Here is an 18,327-nt window from a genome sequence, read left to right as displayed (position 1 = left end):
TTATTATTTTCCTTCCTTTTCTTTCTTTGAGTCTATCCTGTTATTTTGTGAACTCCTTAAGTTGGAGGCAAAGCTGGTTTTCAGTCTTTTTTAATAATATGACTGAAGCTCTAGTTACCCCGAATAAATTTACATCCACAACCAAATTTTGTTGTATTTTCATTGTCATTACATTTCTAAGTAGCTTATAATTTATGGGGTGCTTTGATTTGTTTTAACCCATGAAGTATTTAGAAGCAAGTCTCAACTTTTCAAACATATGAAAGGTTTTTTTCCTTTGTTCACATTATATTCTTATGCTACAAGAAGAACCCCTTTTGTTTGTTTGGGTTGTTTTGAGGGGGAGAGGGGGTGTATTTTTAATCCTCACCCAAGGATATTTTTCCATTAATTTTTAGAGAGAGTGGAAGAAAGAGGGAAACAAAGAGAAAAATATCCATGTGAGAAAAACACATCGATTGGTAGTCCCTGCAAGAGGGCTGACCAGAGCCCGGGCCTGGGAGGAGCCTGCAACTGAAGGACATGTCCTGACGGGAATGGAACCTGGGACCCTTCAGTCTGCAGGCTGACACCCTCTCCATTGAGCCAAATACGCTAGGGCCAATTCACACTTCTTAATCCCTTCACCTTTTTCAACCAGCTCCCAACACCCTTCTCCTGTCACCCATCAGTCTGTTCTCTATGGGTCTGTTTTGTTCATTTATTTGTTTAGATCCCACATATAAGTGATATCATATGGAATTTGTCTTTCTTATTTCACTGAACATAACACCCGCTAGTCCATCCATGTTTTCCCAAAGAGTAAGAGTTCATTCTTTCTTATAGCAGTTTTGCTGGGCTGACAGTTATGTTTCTCAGTACCTGGGGAATATTCTTTTTCCTTCTGTTGATAAACCAGGGTTTTTTTTAAAGACTTTTCTTTCTAAGTACATTTAAATGTTTCCCTGTCTTTGGAACTCTGCACTTTCATAAGCTGTGAGTAGGTAGGACTTTTTATTTACAGTGGAACCTCAGTTCTCAAATTTAATTTGTTCCACAAGGCTGTTTGAGAAGTGATTTGTTCAAAAACTGAATCATTTTTTCCCACTAGAAGTAATGTAAATTGAATTAATCTATTCCAGATCCCCAAATGATTCCTGTTTTAACCTACTTGTTGGTTTACATTCTAAATGGTGTTTCAGAGGTGTTTTTAAATTGTGCTAATCACTTACTATGCCATACTCGGTAGTCAGATCAGACACACAAACACCTCTATCATACTTTGTAATTATTTCTTTTTTAAGCTCTATCAATTTGTCCTCACAACTTTCCTTTTCACTTTGCTGCTATCACTAACCTTCTTAGGACCGATGGTGACTTGCTATACATATTTAATAACAATGAGCAGCAACAAAAGCAAAAAAAAATAAACATGAAAATATTCACAGCACAATTTCCTGAGATGTTAGCAACGCAAGGTTTAGTGGTGAACTGACTCATACTCGCACATTCTCTCCTTTGTCTGTCACCTGAGAGACATGTGACTGGTCACAGAAGTATCAGCATGAAAGGATTGTGGGGCTGAGAACTGAAGTTTTGTTCGACAACCAAGACATTTTTTCCACGAACAAATTGGTTGAGAACTGAACTGTTCGAAATGGGAGACATTAGAGAACCAAAGCTTGACTATATACTGCTGGGGACCTACTGGGCTTCCCGAGTCTAAGAATGACTTCCATCACCCTGGCCCGTGGCTCAGTTGGTTGAAGCAACACCTGTACAACAAAAGGTTGCAGGTTCAATTCCCAGTCAGATCATACCTAAGTTGTGGGTTTGATGCCTGGTCGGGGTATGAACAGGAGGCAACTGGTTAGTTTTTCTCACACATCTATGTTTCTCTCTCTCTCTCTCTCTCTCTCTCTCTCTCTCTCTCTCTCTCTCTCTCTCCCCCCCCCCTCCCTCCCTCCCTCCCTCCCTCCTTGGTCAGGGTACGAGCAGGAGGCAACCGGTCAATTTTTCTCACACATCTATGTTTCCCTCTCTTGTCTCTTTCAACAAATCCTCAGGTGAGGATTTGAAAAAAAAGAATGACTTCCATCAATTCTGGAAAGTTCTCAGCCACTATTTCTGTGAACACCACCCCTGCTCCACGTCTTTTCCTCTCCTGTGTAACGCCCACCACCTTGGATCAGTTATATCCCTCTCTGCCCCTCTTCACCCCATCCTCATTTCCCTCTGTCTTTCTGTGCTCATTCTAGGACCAGCTCTTCATTGGAGGGTCATATTTTCAGTTTCCGAATTCTTCAAAAACTGTATCCATGGACTTTTAAAATATTTTATTTCTAGAAATTTTCCTTGATTCTTTTTCAGTCTCTTGCTCTTACTAATATTAAATTCCTTATTTTATTTCTTTAAATATAGTAATATACATTTTTCATAGTGTGTCTGGTTACATAAATATCTGAAAATGTGTGGGTTTTCTGCTGACCTTGTTTCTTTGGGGATTGAGTATTTCTGGGTTCCTCAGGGTTTTTTAGCAATAAAGGTTTATTTATTCCTTAGAACCTTCTCTGTGGAAGGCTTGAGCTGGAGGAAGGTTTCCATAGGAAGTTTCACACCTACACTTACAGGCTCCTAAAAACACTACCTTGCAGGGCTATTTTTGGGTTTTGTTTTTTTTTACTATGACCACCTATTTTTCAGAACTTGTACACTTTTAAATTTTTTGTTTTTTAAAAGTGATTTCAGAGGGAGGAAGGGAGAGGGAGAGATAGAAATATCAATGAGAAACATTGATCAATCAGCTGCCTCCTACTAGGGATTGAGCCCACAACCTGGGCATGTGCCCTGACCTAGAATCCAATCGGTGACCTTCTGGCGCATGGGATAAAATTCAACCAACTAAAGCGACACCAGCTGAGCTACACTTTTTATAAAATAAACTAAAGCAGATGTAAAAACTAGCTAAGAGCCTTCTGGGCACCTGCACCAATTTTCATGGAGCAGGGTTCATGAAGTTGGAGGCAGATGTGAAGACTGGACCCAACTGGCACTTGGAGGCCACTCCAGAATCACTAGGGGCCAAGCCTTCTGCAAGTTTCTGTGAAAGCTGGTGTGGTTTGACCATGTGTGGCAGTCTCCTTCTAAAAGCACTAAGTTATAATGTGGAATCTGAACCAAATATTTTAAGGTCCCTGTTACCTGGAGAACCCTGAAGACGGTTATAAGAATGTCCCGTGCTGAAAAGAACCCAGGGCCAGCCTCCTTTCCCATTTTCTCATGGCTCAGACTCTTGCCCAGGGCTCTGATGTGCTACAAACACCGCAGTCCCATGAGAAGCGCGCATGTCTTTAGCCCAGATACCGGCTGTGGATGCACGTCTACCCAAGAGGGACAGCCTGGCCTGCAAGGCTGGCCTCTAGGCTCAGATCACACAGACACAGAGGGAACTGGACTCCTGAGCCAAGGTCTCAGCATCAGTGTAAAGACTAGCCAGTGGGCTAAATTTTCAGTAAAAGAAAACAGATGCAAAGGTGCCAGAGGCAGAGCTGCGAGAGGTGACTGCCCTGGCTATTAACACAAGAGCTCCTAAGTCCTTCATTTATATGCCTTCCTGTCCAGAAGCTAACACGACTTAATTTCCTCCACCCAGGAGAAGTGCGTCAGGATGAGCCTTGCCCTTGGGGGCTGGCTGGGCCCTCCCCCATCTCCCTCACCATCTCCTCACTTTCAATGCCCAGTCCCACTGTGGGCCCCCTTCCCCTCACATGCTCCCCACCTCTTCCTGGGGCAACTCCAAACCTACATTTGGCTGCAGGTTCTCAGCAGGGTTTTGACACCCTGCCAGGCACCAAGATGCCTCCTTCCCCACTTGGCCCTCCTCCTCAGACCACAGCTCAGAGCCCCCAAAGCCCTGGCCTCTGATCTTCTTGTCAGTCCAATTGGGCCTGGAACTTTGCTAAACTATTTTATCTGCTGTGCTTGGCTGTTCCAGGGAGACCTTCTTGACATATCTAGTCTGCACAAAACCAAGTCCCAGCACCTTCCACAAAATGAAACTAGAATTCCACATGAGCCGCTTGTAAGTCAAACTTTAATATTCACTCTGAGGCACCAGTGGGTCACCCATAATGTCAATCACACTGCAGTGGGAGGATGGACATCAGCGGTTTAAAGGGGGCCTGGTCACATCAGAAAACAGCGGTGGTAAACCAAGCAGAAGCTCCTCTCTGCACACAGGCTCAGGAAGGAGGAGTGGCTGCCCAGGCCACCAAGGGGCCAATGCTGTGGAGCTGGAGTGCCCCCTGTGAAATGGTACCAGGGCTCCTATGGCCAGCACCCTGAGCGCAGAGGTGCGATTGGAGAACATTTTGTGGTGCCGGTGGGCAGCTGGTGCCTCCATCCACCAAAACGACCACCACACCTGCCACATATGATTGCTGACCTGAGACATGCCCCAAGCCCGCATGAAAGACAATTCCCAGAGCCACCTGCCCCTTGCCATCCTTTGGCTGCACCGCCTCGGTGCCAGGCCTGCCCTGAAGCCGGCTGAGTGGTGCAGGCGGTGGGGGAAGGCCCCGCAAGCACAGCTTCTCACTCCTGTCCTTGGCTGATGGACAAATGGCCTCCAGAGCAACACGGTTTGGAACTCATCTGGGTGTGCTGGCATATGGGGCTCAGCTCAGCTGTGGCAGGTGCAAGGCTTGCTTCTGGCTCCTCCAGCACAGAGCCACCAGCAGAGGCAGGTGTCAGCTGGAAGCACGGCGGCTGGAAAGGCCTGGCACACCTGCAGCCGCAGGAATCCCACGAACACTCGGGACCTTCCAAGGAGGCATGTCTTCACAGGGCCAGCCTGCAAGTGTGCAGAGGGGGACAGAGGCGCCCTGTGGGAGTGCAGGGACGCCTGGGCTACTTGGTGGCTGTGGGCCACCAGTCTGGCACAGATGCAGTCAGGGCCACCCGGCCGCTCTCTGTGGTTCTGATGTGGAGCGGGCCCTTGATTTTCTCTGAGTGCAGCAGGGCCAGCCCCACATCCCCCTGGCCTGCCCTGAACTTGCCGACAGCCTGTCCAGATTCAGTGAGCACCGTGGTGCCAGGGGTGATGCCACCCTCAGGGAGGGGGCCCAAGAGCTGCACTGGGAAGAGGCGCTTTCGGATGACACCCGTGTGGTGGGTGCGGGCTGTCAGCTCCTGGCCAACATAACAGCCTTTGGTGAAGCTGACACCGTTCATGAAGACCAGGTTGGACTCCAGGGGTAGGGCCACTCCTGGGGGCAGGTCGTGGACCCCCTCAGGAACACCTGTGGGGGTGGCAAGGGAGAAACAAGGTGAGGGCTCAGCCAAGGGAGACCAGGCATAGCCCCTCCCACCTCTGTAGCACCCCATCCTCTGCTTGCCACCACTTCCCTATCCCCTGGTCCTCAATCCTACTTGCTAGAAAAAAGACTTCCTCTCTGACCCCAGCCATGCTCACTCCACTGGCTCCTCCCGGTGCCTCCCAGCTCTCAATTGGGCCCTGCATTCCAGCCCCTCCCACTCCACCAGTTTAGTCTCCGCTGGTCCCCAGGTGCCCCCACACCTTGCTGGTACCGGTGCCGGTGATAATCGCAGACGTCCCTGAGCCTGCCCCTGGCCACCAGGGCAGGGCTCTTGTCCTGGGTGAGAAGCCGCCAGCCCATGCGGGTAGTGCGGGGGTCACGGGCGAGGATGGCAGAGCCCTGGTGCTTGGGCAGTGGCGCAGCCCCACCCACCTCCTGAGGAGTGGCTGGCAAAACGGCCCAAACGTGCAACTCAGGGCATGGCTCCACCGTGACCCTCCGCCGAATCTTGTGCAGCACCAGGTGCTTCTGCAGCGCACCCAGCACCGAACTGTCACACTCCAGGAGGAAGGTGGGAGCTTGGTCAGTGTGCTCCGGGTGCCTGCGGGAGGAACAGTGGCACTGCTTGTGGTGGTGATACCCTTGTAATTAACTAGTAATTACTAACAGGAAAGGAACAAAGGGGAGGCCAGACATTATAGGCATGTTCCCTGCAAAACACTGGGGGAAGGGACTGGACAAAGGGCAGATAGACGCATGCCCTGTAAAGTTGGGGTGACAGGGAAGGTTCTCCCTGTCAATCCCACCTGGGAGAAGAAGTCATTGGCCAGGATGGGTGTGGCCATGGTAAGGGGGTGCAGGGATTTGGAACACATAATCCCCTCTCTTGGGACTTGGCATGTGGGGCTCTTTTGCTCCTGCTTCCTTGTATTTGACCCCAGGGCCCATGGCCATGTGGACCCACACACAATGGGTTAATGGACTGTAACTAGCCTGCTGCTGAATTGCACCAGCTCCAGCATGATGCGAAAGGCACTCTGGACACTGGCTTTGCTTCCAGTTTTACTGAAACCCCAGCTACACTTCCATGAGTGGAGGAAGGGAAATGGGACTTTGGAAACCTAGGGATGTAATTCTACAGAAATAAAGCTTTCTACCATATCTCATCTTCCTTTGGGGGCATCCAGCAGTACCCTAAGAACCCCACTTCCTGTCCGGCTAGTGTGGCTCAGTGGTTGAGCACTGACCCATGCACCAAGAGGTCACCAGTGCAATTCCCAGTCAGGGCACATGCCCGGGTTGTGGGCTCCATCCCATGTTGGGGGGGTGTGCAGGGGGCAGCCGATTGATGTTTCTCTTTCATTGATGTTTCTATCTCTCTCTCTAAAATCAATTTTAAAAAATTTAAAAAAGAACCCCACTTCCACCAATAACAGTGCGGGGGTGGGCCCACAGGGCATCACAATGTGGAAACAGCACGCAGAACCCAGCCACGGACCCCCAATCCTCTGGTCCCACTGTGCAGTGCAGTGCACACAGGAGACCCCACAGCCACCACAGGACCCCTCCACATCCCTCCCACCCAGGCCACTGGCACAGACATGCACATGCCAAGGGCCAGCAGATTGTGTCTTGACACTCAAGGTGAGGCAGAAAGGTGCTGATGCCCACCCTAAGGACAGATCTGCCTCCTCTAGCCCCAGAAGCCACCAATAAGCCAGGGTCCTAAGGCTGGGTTGGATAGGGGGCCCTCTGGAACGGTGAGGCCATACCTAACCACACCACCTCCCACTTTCCCAAGGCAAGCCCGAGAACCATCTAACCCACACTCCAGGCAGCCCACATCCACAAAAATGCCCCCAGGATTCTGATGTGCTGACCAGATGGATGGTTCGGCTCCTTCAGATAAAGCAGCACAGAGGAGAGGCTAGTGCAGCACTGGACATGTGGGGCTGGGGGACAGTGGGGCTAGGTGGAGCCATCCAGGCACAGCTGGGGTCCGGGTTGCAGATGTGGATTGAGCAAAGTCCCAGAATGGTGGCAGCTAAGACGGGAGCAGGGAAAAGAGTCAAAGGCCATCATCTGGTGCCCAACCCTCACCCGGAGCCTACCAACTGGTCGCCAGATCTCAGTGGACTCCCCCTATGCACACACCTTGTAGTGTCCATACACACGTCTCACATAACCAGGTGCCACAGGGCCACTAGGAACAGAGTAACAGGGTGAGGAGGGTGGGAGAGGACCTGCCACAGCAAGTCAGCTGACCCCTCACTTTCCAAATGTCCTCACAGAATGTCAAAAATGAGGTCAGCTGAGCAGCCGGAAGAAACAGCAAGAAGAGTTCAGAGAAGTTGACACAAATAAGAACAGGAAAAGAAGTTCAGTGTCACTCCTCAGACACAAACACAAATCAAAACCAGCAGTGACAGGCCCTGGCTGGGTGGGTCAGTTAATTAGAGCATCTCTGGATACACCAAGGTTGTGGGTTCGATCCCTGGTCAGGGCACATATAAGAATCAACCAATGAATGTATAATAAGTGAAACAAATCTCTCTCTCTCTCTCTCAAAACAAACAACAAACCACTAAATCCAGCAGGGTCAGCACTAGGCGATCAGAAGGGCTAAAATAAACACAGTGCCACCCCGTGCTGGTGATGATGTAAGAAGCTGACCACTGAGTGTTGCCGGTGGGAATGTAAGGACAGCAGCTCCAGAAAAGGTTTATAGGTCCTTATAAAACTAAACATCAACTACCACCTGAGCACTGCCATCAGCTGCCACTGCTCCTGGGCACTTACCCGAGAAATGGAAACTTGTGTTCACATAAGAACCTATACACGAATGTTAGTAGCAGTTTTATCCATAATAGCCAAAAAGTGACACCAAACTGCCCTTCAGTGGGAGAAAAGTTAAACAGACTGTGGTTCATCCCCTCGATGGAATACTTCTCAGCAAGGAAGCAGAATGGACCACTGACCCCAGCTAGATGGAGATGAAGGACGTTATGGGCAGTGACCATTTGTACAACATTCCTATAATGCCATAATCACAGAGATGGAGGGAGAACGGGGAAGGGGCTATAGGGCTGAGGGGGTGGCAAGGAGGAGGGAGCCTAGTGATGATAGAGTAGCTCCATCTTGTTCAAGGTCACATGGGTATCCATGCATGGTCAAATCACAGAGACCCGTACTCATACACGCTCAAGCACTCAGAACCTGAGCTCTCCATGGATGGCCCATGTCCTTCCCCTGGACACAGCAGGCAAGATGCTGCCATTTAGGGAACTGGTTACAAGGCATGGGACCTCCCTGTACATTGTTTTTGCCACTGTGTGAATCTATAATTACATCAAAATAAAAAGTTTCTTAAAAAGGAGCTGCTTCGCCAAACCGGTTTGGCTCAGTGGCTAGAGCGTTGGCCTGTGGACTCAAGGGTCCCGGGTTCGATTCCGGTCAGGGGCATGTACCTTGGTTGCGGGCACGTCACCACTGGGGGGCGTGCAGGAGGCAGCTGATCGATCTCTCTCATCGATGTTTCTGACTTTCTGTCCCTCTCCCTTCTTCTCTGTAAAAAATCAATAAAATATATATTTAAAAAAAAAAAAAAGGAGCTGCTTCTGGGGAGGGTAGATCCATGTGGGTGAGCAGGAAGGCAGCAGACAGTTGTGGACGAAAAGGGGCCACATGCTAACCTAACAAGCTCAGAAGAGGTCTGCATGGTGACCTTGCTAATTCAGGGACCTAAAGTAACCATAAAGGATAATCTGAAATTAAACTTAACTAAAAGCACTTTATGGTGAGAAATCATGTCCTAGGCCATATCTTCCCTGACAAAGGTCAATCTTTACCTTAACTGAGCCTGTCTATTGTCTTTTTGCATCTATGATAACATCTATAATAATAAAAGCATAATATGCTAATTAGACCAGATAGCCGAACGACCTTCCAGATGTCCTTCCAAATGATGAAGCCGGGGCTGCAAGGGTCAAGCCCCTTGCATGAATTTCGTGCATTGGGCCTCTAGTATCATTAGAATGTCAAAGTAATTTTCCTTTTTTTCCAGACCCCTCAAAGTACAAGTACTGCTCTGTGGAGACCACAGATCCCCTCACTGTCACTGAGTTAATTGTTGACTGTTAACTATCCTGCACCCATCAAAGTAAAAGAAGTATGTGTCTATCATTTTACTTTTTATCCAATCCCAGAGGTTTCCCCACTTTGCTTTCTCCCACCTCCCTAATCTATCACCAATGGATTTCATGTAATCCACTTATGTCTTCTCTTTTGAGTGTAATATAAAATAAGGTGCAAAACTACCATTCTCTGGAGCATTATCTCGATCCTTCATCCGCTGAGATTTTGCTTCCTGGCAATTGTCAACAGTTAGGCGCAAATAAACTCACAAAAATGCTTCACAGGTTTGAATGTATCTTACCTGAATGTTGACAGTCATTTTCCAAAAGCCTTTTAACATTCTTAAGTTTTTTTTAACCATGTGCAGGTATATTTTTACTTTTAAAATCTTGGGTAGCCTAGTTGGTTTGGCTCAGTGGGTAGAGCGTCAGCTTGCAGAATGAAGGGTCCCAGGTTCAATTCCAGTTAAGGGCACATGCCTGGGTTGTGGGCTCAATCCCCAGTAGGGGGCATGCAGGAGGCAGCCAGTCAATGATTCTCTCTCATCATTGATGTTTCAATCTCGCTCTCCCTCTCCCTTCCTCTCTGAAATCAATTAAAAAAAATATTTAAAAATACACAAATAAATAAATAAATAAAATCTTAGGTAGAGGTAGAGACATCATGAGTGGAAACAAGGAAGTGGGGGACCATCTGAACCCTAGTGGCAGCCCAGGCAAAACACCCCCCAAAGACTAGCATACAGATATGAGAGTGTACCACCAAAGCAGCACAGCTGGAACCAGAGCCAGGAGCATCTCCTCAGCAGCCATCAGGTGAGAAAGGTCTCCACCAAGAAGTGGGAGGCCCAGGAAACACACATGTGGTCGGAATGAGAAAAGACCTTCAAAAACTACAAGCCTTGCCCTAGCTGATGTGGCTCAGTTAGTTGAGCATCATCCCATGCATGGAGAGTTCACCATCAATTCTTGGTTAGGGCACATGCCCAGGTTGTGGGCTCAATCCCTAGTTGGGGGGGGGGGGGGCAGGAGACAGCTAATTGATGTTTCTCTCTTTCACTGACGTTTCGTTGTCTCCCTCTCCCTTCTTCTCTCTCTAAAAAATAAATAAAAACATATTTAAGCCCTGGCCAGTGTGGCTCAGTGGTAAGAGTACTGGCCTGCACACTGAAGGGTTGTGGGTTTGGTTCTGGTCGAGAGCACATACCTGGGTTGCAGGTTCCATCCCCAGTACTAGTCGAGGAGTATGTGGGTGGCAACCAATTGATGTGTCTCTCTCACATCAATGCTTCTCTCTCCTCTTTCTTCCCCCCCTTCCTCTCTAAAAAAATCAATGGAAAAAAAATCCTTGGGTGAGAATTAAGAACAACAACAAATACAATCTCTTCAGAGGAAATAGGAGACAGGCCACAGACTGAAATAAATTTTTTTTTTATTCATTTTTTTACAGAGAGGAAGGGAGAGAGATAGAGAGCTAGAAACATCGATGAGAGAGAAACATCGATCAGCTGCCTCCTGCACATCTCCTACTGGGGATGTGCCCGCAACCCAGGTACATGCCCTTGACCGGAATCGAACCTGGGACCTTTCAGTCCGCAGGCTGACGCTCTATCCACTGAGCCAAACCGGTTTCGGAGTGAAATAAAATATTTTAAAAGTCTCCTCTTACAAAGAACTGTCATCCAAAACCCACAAAAAAAGTTAAAAACCAACAATAAGAAAACAAACAACCTAATTTAAAAATGGGCCAAAAGACCTTAACAGATACCTCACCAAAGAAGATGTACACAGAAGGCAAATGAGCCATGAAAAGATGCTCCACATCATATGACCTCAGGGAAACACAAATACACACCTACTAGCATGGTCAACATCCAGAACACTGACATCATCAAACATGGGTGAGGATACAGGGCAACAGGAGCTGGTGGGAATGCAAAATGGTGCATCCACATTGGAAGGTTTCTTACAAAACTAAACATATGCTCCTTGGTATTAACTCAGGGTTGAAAACATGTCGACACACAAACCTGCACACAGATGTTTACAGCAGCTTTATTCATAACTAGAGGCCCAGTGCATGAACTTTGGGTCCCTAGTGGCTGCCGGCCACCGGCCAAGCCTCGCTCCCTTCCCCTGGCCGGCCTTGCCCCCCTGGTCGAACTCCCAAACTCCCAGCCGAGAGTTCACTTTTATTATATAGGATTGCCAAAACTTGGGAGCAACCAAGATGTCCTTTAGTAAGTGAACAAATAAATAAACTATGCTACAACCAATATTATTCGGCACTACAAAGAAATCAGCTATCACAAGCCATCAAAATATGGAGGAGCCCTAGCTGGTTTGGCTCAGCGTTGGCCTGTGGACTGAAGGGGCCAAAGTTCAATTCTGGTCAGGGGCACATGCCCAGGTTGTGGGCTCAATCCCCAGTAGGGGACGTGCAGGAGACAGCCAACCCATGATTCCCTCTCATCATTGATGTTTCTATCTTTTCCTCTCTGAAATCAATAAAAATATATTTTAAAAAAAGATATGGAGGAAACTTAAATATGTATTACTAAATGAAAGGAGCCAATCAGAGGCAACCACATACTATACAATCCAACTATCTGACGTTCTGGGAAAGGCAAAAACTAGGAGGCAGTAAAAAGATCAGTGGTTGCCAGGGGTTGGTGGAGGGGAGGGATGAATTGTGGGAGCACAGGTGATTTTCAGGCAGTGAAGCTACTCTACGATACTGCAGTGCTGGATACATGTCATTATCCATTTGTCCAAACCCACAAAATGCACAACACCAAGACTGAACCTACTAATGTAAACAATGGATGCTGGTCCATATGGGTTCATCATATGTAACAAATGCACCACGCTGGCAGTGGAGATTTCCCATACTATGTGTGGATGGGAAATCTCTGTACCTTCCCTTCAATTTTGTTAAAACTGCTCTAAACGTGTATAAGTGAATAAAGAAACACCTCATTAAAATCACAGTCAAGAAGCCGTAACCGGTTTGGCTCAGTGGATAGAGCGTCGGCCTGCGGACTGAAAGGTCCCAGGTTCGATTCCAGTCAAGGGCATGTACCTTGGTTGCGGGCACATCCCCAGTAGGGGGTGTGCAGGAAACAGCTGATCGATGTTTCTAACTCTCTATCCCTCTCCCTTCCTCTCTGTAAAAAATCAATAAAACATATTAAAAAAAAAAATCATGGTCAGGAAGCCTTTAAGCATAAGTTCTCATGAATTCCACTCACTGCCTTTTGCAGACTCCTGCAGGAAGAAGAAAGATTTTTCTCTGCCTAGCAACAGAATCACCACATTCAGCCAATGAGAAGCTACCACCACCCAGAACTCTTGCTCTCCTCCAATGAACAACAACCCCTGCCAACGCCCTTCTTTCCTCTGCTGGCATGGCTCAGTGGTTAAGCGTCAACCTATGAACCAGGAGGTCAGGGTTCGATTCCTGGTCAGGGCACATGCCCAGGTTGCAGGCTGATCCCCAGTGTGGGGTGTACAGGAGGCAGCCAACCAATAATTCTCTCTCATCATTGATGTTGCTATCTCTCCCTCTCCCTTCCTCTCTGAAATCAATAAAAATATCCTATCTAATAATAGACAAACATGGTAATTAACCGTAACTTCGCTACCCTTCCCATTGGCTAATCAGTGAGATATGCAAATTAACTGCCAACCAAGATGGCGGCCGGCAGCCAGGCAGCTGAAGCGAACAGGAGGCTTGCTTGCTCCAGTGATGGAGGAAGCCAAGGTTCCCCGCCTGCCGCAGCCCAGCTCTGACCTCCAGATGCAACAATGTTGCAATTATAGAAGCTAAACAAACCCAGAGACCTGCTTTCAGCCTCCAGCGGGCTCAGAGCTTAAAGCACCAGTGATGGCAACAGAGTTTCAATTATAGAAGCTATACAAACTCAGATACCTGCTTTCAGCCAGCCATGGCCTCAGAGCTGGAGCCGGCTCTCAGCTCCAGTGACAGCTATAGAAGGTAAATAAATTCCAGAATAAAATAAATTTTAAAAAAATTTAAAAAAAGAGGCTGGGAGCTTCAGTTGCCCACCAGCCTGAAAACAGCCCTCAGCCCCTCACCCAGACTGGCCAGGCACCCCAGTGGGGACCCCCACCCTGAAGGGGGTGTGACCAGCTGCAAACAGCCATCAGCCTGTCATCCAGGCTGGCCAGGCACCCAAGAGGGACCCCCGCCCTGATCCGGATCACCCTTCAGGGCAAGCCAGCCGGCCCCCACCCGTGCACCAGGCCTCTATTCTATATAGTAAAAGGATAATATGCAAGCTGACCCTAACAGCAGAAAGACTGGGAATGACTGGTCACTATGACACACACTGACCACCAGGGGGCAGACTCCCAATGCAGGAGCTGCCCTCTGGTGGTCAGGTCGTTCTCACGTGGAAGGAGCTCTGCTCAGCCACAAGCCAGGCTGATGGCTGCCAGTACAGGAGTGGTGGTGGGAGCCTCTCCTGCCTCCTCAGCAGCGCCAAGGATGTCCGACTGCAGCTTAGGTCTGCTCCCTACTGGCAAGTGGGCATCCCCCGAGGACTGCCGGGCTGCCAGAGGGATGTCTGATTGCCATCTTAGGCCCAATCCCCCAGGGAGCAGGCCTAAGCCAGCAAGTGGTCACCCCCGAGGGGTCCCAGACTGCGAGAGGGCACAGGCCGGGCTGAGGGACCCCCTACCCACGAGTGCACAAATTTTTGTGCACCGGGCCTCTAGTATTTAATAAAATAAAAGTAGCTCTTCTCTCTAGACTTGTGTATGGTTTCACCATGGTTTGCATGTCCCCAGTTGCAATACCTCTGCTATTCCCGAATAAACTCATTATGCTGGTAAAATAACAGGCTATTTTATTTTTAAGGTTGACCTAAGTAAAATCTACTTTATAAACAAAAAGCTACACCTGAGAGAAGTTGCTGCACCCAAGACACAACAGGGTGCTCTGAGAAATGACTCAAGGATGGGAAATTAGAAGCGTGAGAGTTAAAATGAAAAATTCCAGAGAGAGAGAGAGAGAGAGATGCAGAGAAAACAGCAGGTAGGGAGCTAACACAGAGAAAGCAGAAAGGCACATGGGCCTCCAAGGAGGCAGTCAAACCCAATGTTGCTCTCTTCCCAAAGAGATCAGACATAGGTAAATGGCCAACAGCAACCAGGTGGGAAGAAGCATATGAATTAAGCCCATGAACTAACGAGAGGGGTTAGGCCAGAAAAGAGATATCAGGCGGGGCAGGAGAGTGGACTCTGGCCCCAAAGCCTCACATCACAGAAGAGAACTTGAAGATGAATCTGGACATCACCCACCAACCCCCCAGTTCCAGGAGCACCCATCCAAGGAACGGGGCATGTCCACATGCCCCCTTCCCTCCACTGCTGAGGGGAACCAACACATTACCTCTCTGGTGTCTTTGATGGAATGAAGACCCATTCTAAACGAGGGTCAGGAAGTATCATTACAGTGGCCCTCAATTCCCTTAGCACACCAAACAGTAAGCGATATCCCATTCTCAGGAATTAGCTGGGAGAGAAAAACTAATTTTTCTCCAGGTCAAATCAGGGCACAAGCAACATCCAGAAAGAGATGCCAAATCTGCTATCACAAATTTGATATCTGGGACAAGACCTACCGGCACAGCAGCTAGGCAATGACCTTCCAGGCTACAGGGAAAGTATGAAGAAAGAAAAACTAAGAAACTGCTTTACACCATAGAGCAACTTATCCTATATAATAAAGGCTAATATGCAAATTGTCCCCGTCAGAGTTCGACTGACCGGCAGTTTGACCGCTTGCTATGACGTGTGCTGACCACCAGGGGGCAGTGTGAAACAAAGGAAGGCCCTGGCCAGCAGTTGGCAGCCAGGGGAAGGAAGGCCCCGATCGGCCCTGATTGCTGGCTAGGCCTAGGGACCCTACCAGTGCACAAATTTCGTGCACCAGGCCTCTAACAAGAATATAAACTCATAAAAAGAACACAAAGGCAAAAGGATGTAAAGGCAGATGGCAGACACAGCAACAAAATTTGAGAATCAAAACATCATTGCAACCCAAGCCAGTTTGGCTCAGTGAATAGAGCATCGCCCTGTGGATTAAAGGATCCCTGGTTCCATTCCAGTCAAGGGCACATGCCTGGGTTTTGGGTTCGATCCCCAGTAGGGGGCATGCAGCTGGCAGCCAATCAAAGATTCTCTCTCATCACTGATGTTTCTATCTCTCTCTCCCTCTTCCTTCCTCTCTGAAATCAATAAAAAAGTTTTTTTTAGAAAAAACACATCATTACAATGCTGATAAATTAAAGAGTAATGACTGAAATAGATGTTACTGAAAATTACTGATAGAGGGCTCAAGATAATTAAAAAAAAAAACCTTGCAAGTTCTAACATAAGCAAATTAAAGCAATCAGAGGAATGTAGTAAGATATGTGAGACAAAGATGATGGCATCTCTGAATGGAACACAACAGGGGTGGCAAATGTTTTCTGTAGAAGGCCAGATAATAAACAATGTGGGCTTGGGCGTCTATCACAAATCTATTGGACCCAGGGCATAGTAGCCCCAGACAGTATGCAAACAAATGGGCATGGCAGCATCCACTAACATAGGAAAGCAGGCGGTGACTGCCTGCAGGGCATACCTACTGACGCATTCACTGCCACAGCACCCACCAAGCTTCTGGCAACACCACAGGAAAGAAGACCCAAAATAATCATCAGATGAAGAGCCTCTACAACAAGCATGTCAAACTCAAAGGCTAACACGGGCCAAATAAACAAGGTTTAAGTTTATGTGGGCCGCAAAAAAACCAAAGCTTCAATTTTCATAGAAACATAGGTTTATTTCGATAGAGACCTGCTGAATACAAAGGGCTGAAATAAATGAGTCATTGTTAACATAAATATAACATTTTAATAAAAATTAATATTTTTCTTGAACATTAAATTACGACACTGAATAACTGCACAAATTAATAAGCGTAACGCAAATAAACCTATTTTTCTTGTTCTCGGAAAGCGAAATATTTCCTGTTGCGCACACCAAACAAGTCAGTACAAGACTAATGATGTGGCAATGGGCTACTAAAATATTCGCTGCTAGTATTAGTGGAGAGAAATGGTGCGCCTGCGCATAAGGTGCTTAAGGGAAATGAATGCAACAAGATTATAGTAATCAGTCATTAGTGAACGTTGTAGTTCGTTATTAATAATTACGTACAACTGAATATTGTAAAAATTAAGTTACGAAGTTTTTATTAAAATGTTTCCTACATACCGTTATATTGGCTGGGCCGCAAAAATATTCGTTGTGGGCCGCAAGTTTGACATGCTTGCTCTACAAGCTTGCAGGGCCCCAAAACAAGAAGGCGTGAAGCTTCCCAACAGAAACACCAGCTCAGGAAGACGGGCCATGGTTTCACAATTCTCAGTGACAATTCTGCTCCTGGGGTTTTATTCCAGGCAAACCAGCAGGTAAGACCACTTGCAGAGCTATAACGAGTCCAAGTCACCCGAAGCATCCACCTCTCAACAAGCTACTCTAGAACCAGCTCCTGCGAGTCCAGTGAGAAAGAGGCGGCCGCCCACAGCGAGCGGGCAGCGCGTCCCAGGCTGCGGGCCCGCCCGGCGGGGCTCCCACACACTGGAAGTGCGCTGGTGGGCGGTCCCACGACCGGCACGTGGGTCATGGGAATGTCGCCAGATGGATGTAAAACACCAAACACGGCTCTCCCTGGATACAGGGAGACTTGGGAGGGAAATGCGGAGGACACCCAGAACTCGGAAAGTCGTGGCACAAGCCGCTCACGCAGAAGCAACTCCCTGCAGTCGTGGCTCCCTTTCCCGGGCCATGAAGACAGGGCGACCAGGGCAAGACTGAAGCGGAGCGAAGGGCAGGTGCGGGGGCACCCAGCAAACACCACCACCAGAGCCGGCCCGCCCCGCCCCTCGGCCCCTCCCGCCCACCTACGGAAGCCTTGCCGGAAGCCCTCCCCAGGCTACCTCCCATCTTCCGGTGCCCTTCCCATAAATGCCCCTCCTCCCAGCTCCCGACCACTCGTGGGGTGGTCCTCTTCCCTCTGACTCCCCACTTTCCCCCAAGGTGCGCCTCCCCTGGCTCCCCTTCTCCCCACAATCCGCTCTCACCCATAGAGAATGACGTCATACAGCGTGCGTCCCTGGACGTTGAGAAAGTGGGCGTAGCCCGCACGCGCGGGGGGCGAGGCCGCACCGTCCGCAGGAGCCGGAAGCGGCAGGTCATTGGTCAGCAGCCCCAGGAGGAATGGGGCCGAGTCCGGCCCGCGCACGCGCACCAGGGCGCGTTCGCCCAGCGGGAAGCAGGCCCAGGCCGCGCCGTCAGCGGAGTCGCTGCCGTGGCCGCCCGAGCCAGAGGCCAGGCGGTGCCTTGAGATCGCGCGCAGCCGCCAGCGCCAGGCAGGTCCCCCACACCCTGAAGCCGCGCCCCGGAACAGCGCCGCGGCCGCCATCTTGGGCACGAGCACGGCGGCGGGAAGGAGCGACCCGGCCACGGTGGGTTCCACAGCGGCCCCCGGCGGCCGGCGGAACAAGTGCGGGCACGTGGATGGGGCGGAGCCTCGGGCTGGTCGTCAGCCCCACGCCCCGCCCTGCCCGCGGGGTTGGATCCTGTTCCAGGCCCGGCGCGCCTGCCCTGGCCTGCCATGGATTGTCTGAGCAGTTTCTGCTTGCTTACTGCCGCCTCAGCGCTTTTCAGGTGCACAGTTCAGGAGCATTAAGCGCATCCCCAGTGTTGTGCAGCCATCCCCTCCATCCAGCACTTTCTCATCTTCCCACATTGAAACACCATACCCATCAAACTCCAGTCCCCCTCTCCTCACCCGCTGGCATCCCCCTGCTCCCCTCCACTCT

The 18,327-nt window shown here is 49.2% G+C and overlaps 1 protein-coding gene across 6 annotated transcripts; it reads right to left on the bottom strand.

Annotated features, from left to right (window-relative positions):
* Positions 1-4,050: 4,050 nt before the first annotated feature.
* IBA57 (iron-sulfur cluster assembly factor IBA57) lies at positions 4,051-17,977 on the bottom strand. Of its 6 annotated transcripts, none has more exons than XM_036314133.1 (4): positions 16,718-17,391; positions 7,178-7,341; positions 5,558-5,898; positions 4,051-5,279 (listed from the first exon to the last, which is right to left on the bottom strand). In XM_036314133.1, the coding sequence occupies exons 3-4, from the start codon at positions 5,655-5,657 to the stop codon at positions 4,888-4,890; spliced, it is 492 nt and encodes a 163-aa protein (XP_036170026.1). In that variant the 5' UTR covers positions 5,658-5,898; positions 7,178-7,341; positions 16,718-17,391; the 3' UTR covers positions 4,051-4,887. The 6 variants fall into 6 exon arrangements, with proteins under 6 accessions (XP_036170026.1, XP_036170027.1, XP_036170022.1 ...); XM_036314134.1 differs by having other exon boundaries at positions 17,249-17,389; XM_036314129.1 differs by lacking the exons at positions 7,178-7,341; positions 16,718-17,391 and adding an exon at positions 17,587-17,977.
* Between the last annotated feature and the right edge of the window lie 350 nt (positions 17,978-18,327).

The sequence above is a fragment of the Myotis myotis genome, unplaced genomic scaffold (assembly GCF_014108235.1).
Source record: "Myotis myotis isolate mMyoMyo1 unplaced genomic scaffold, mMyoMyo1.p scaffold_m19_p_6, whole genome shotgun sequence".
NCBI classification, from domain to species: domain Eukaryota; kingdom Metazoa; phylum Chordata; class Mammalia; order Chiroptera; family Vespertilionidae; genus Myotis; species Myotis myotis.
This window is presented reverse-complemented; position numbering and strand designations above follow the sequence as displayed.

What these genes read in the sequence shown, in the direction of transcription:
- IBA57 (XM_036314129.1), bottom strand. Translation starts at nt 17,927, where the DNA reads ATGGCGGCCGCGGCGCTGTTCCGGGGCGCGGCTTCAGGGTGTGGGGGA. An exon ending in TATGACGTCATTCTCTATGG is followed by an intron (nt 5,899 to 17,586) that starts GTGAGAGCGGAT and finishes TTCCTCCCGCAG; the next exon opens with GCACCCGGAGCACACTGACC. An exon ending in CCGGCACCGGTACCAGCAAG is followed by an intron (nt 5,280 to 5,557) that starts GTGTGGGGGCAC and finishes CCACCCCCACAG; the next exon opens with GTGTTCCTGAGGGGGTCCAC.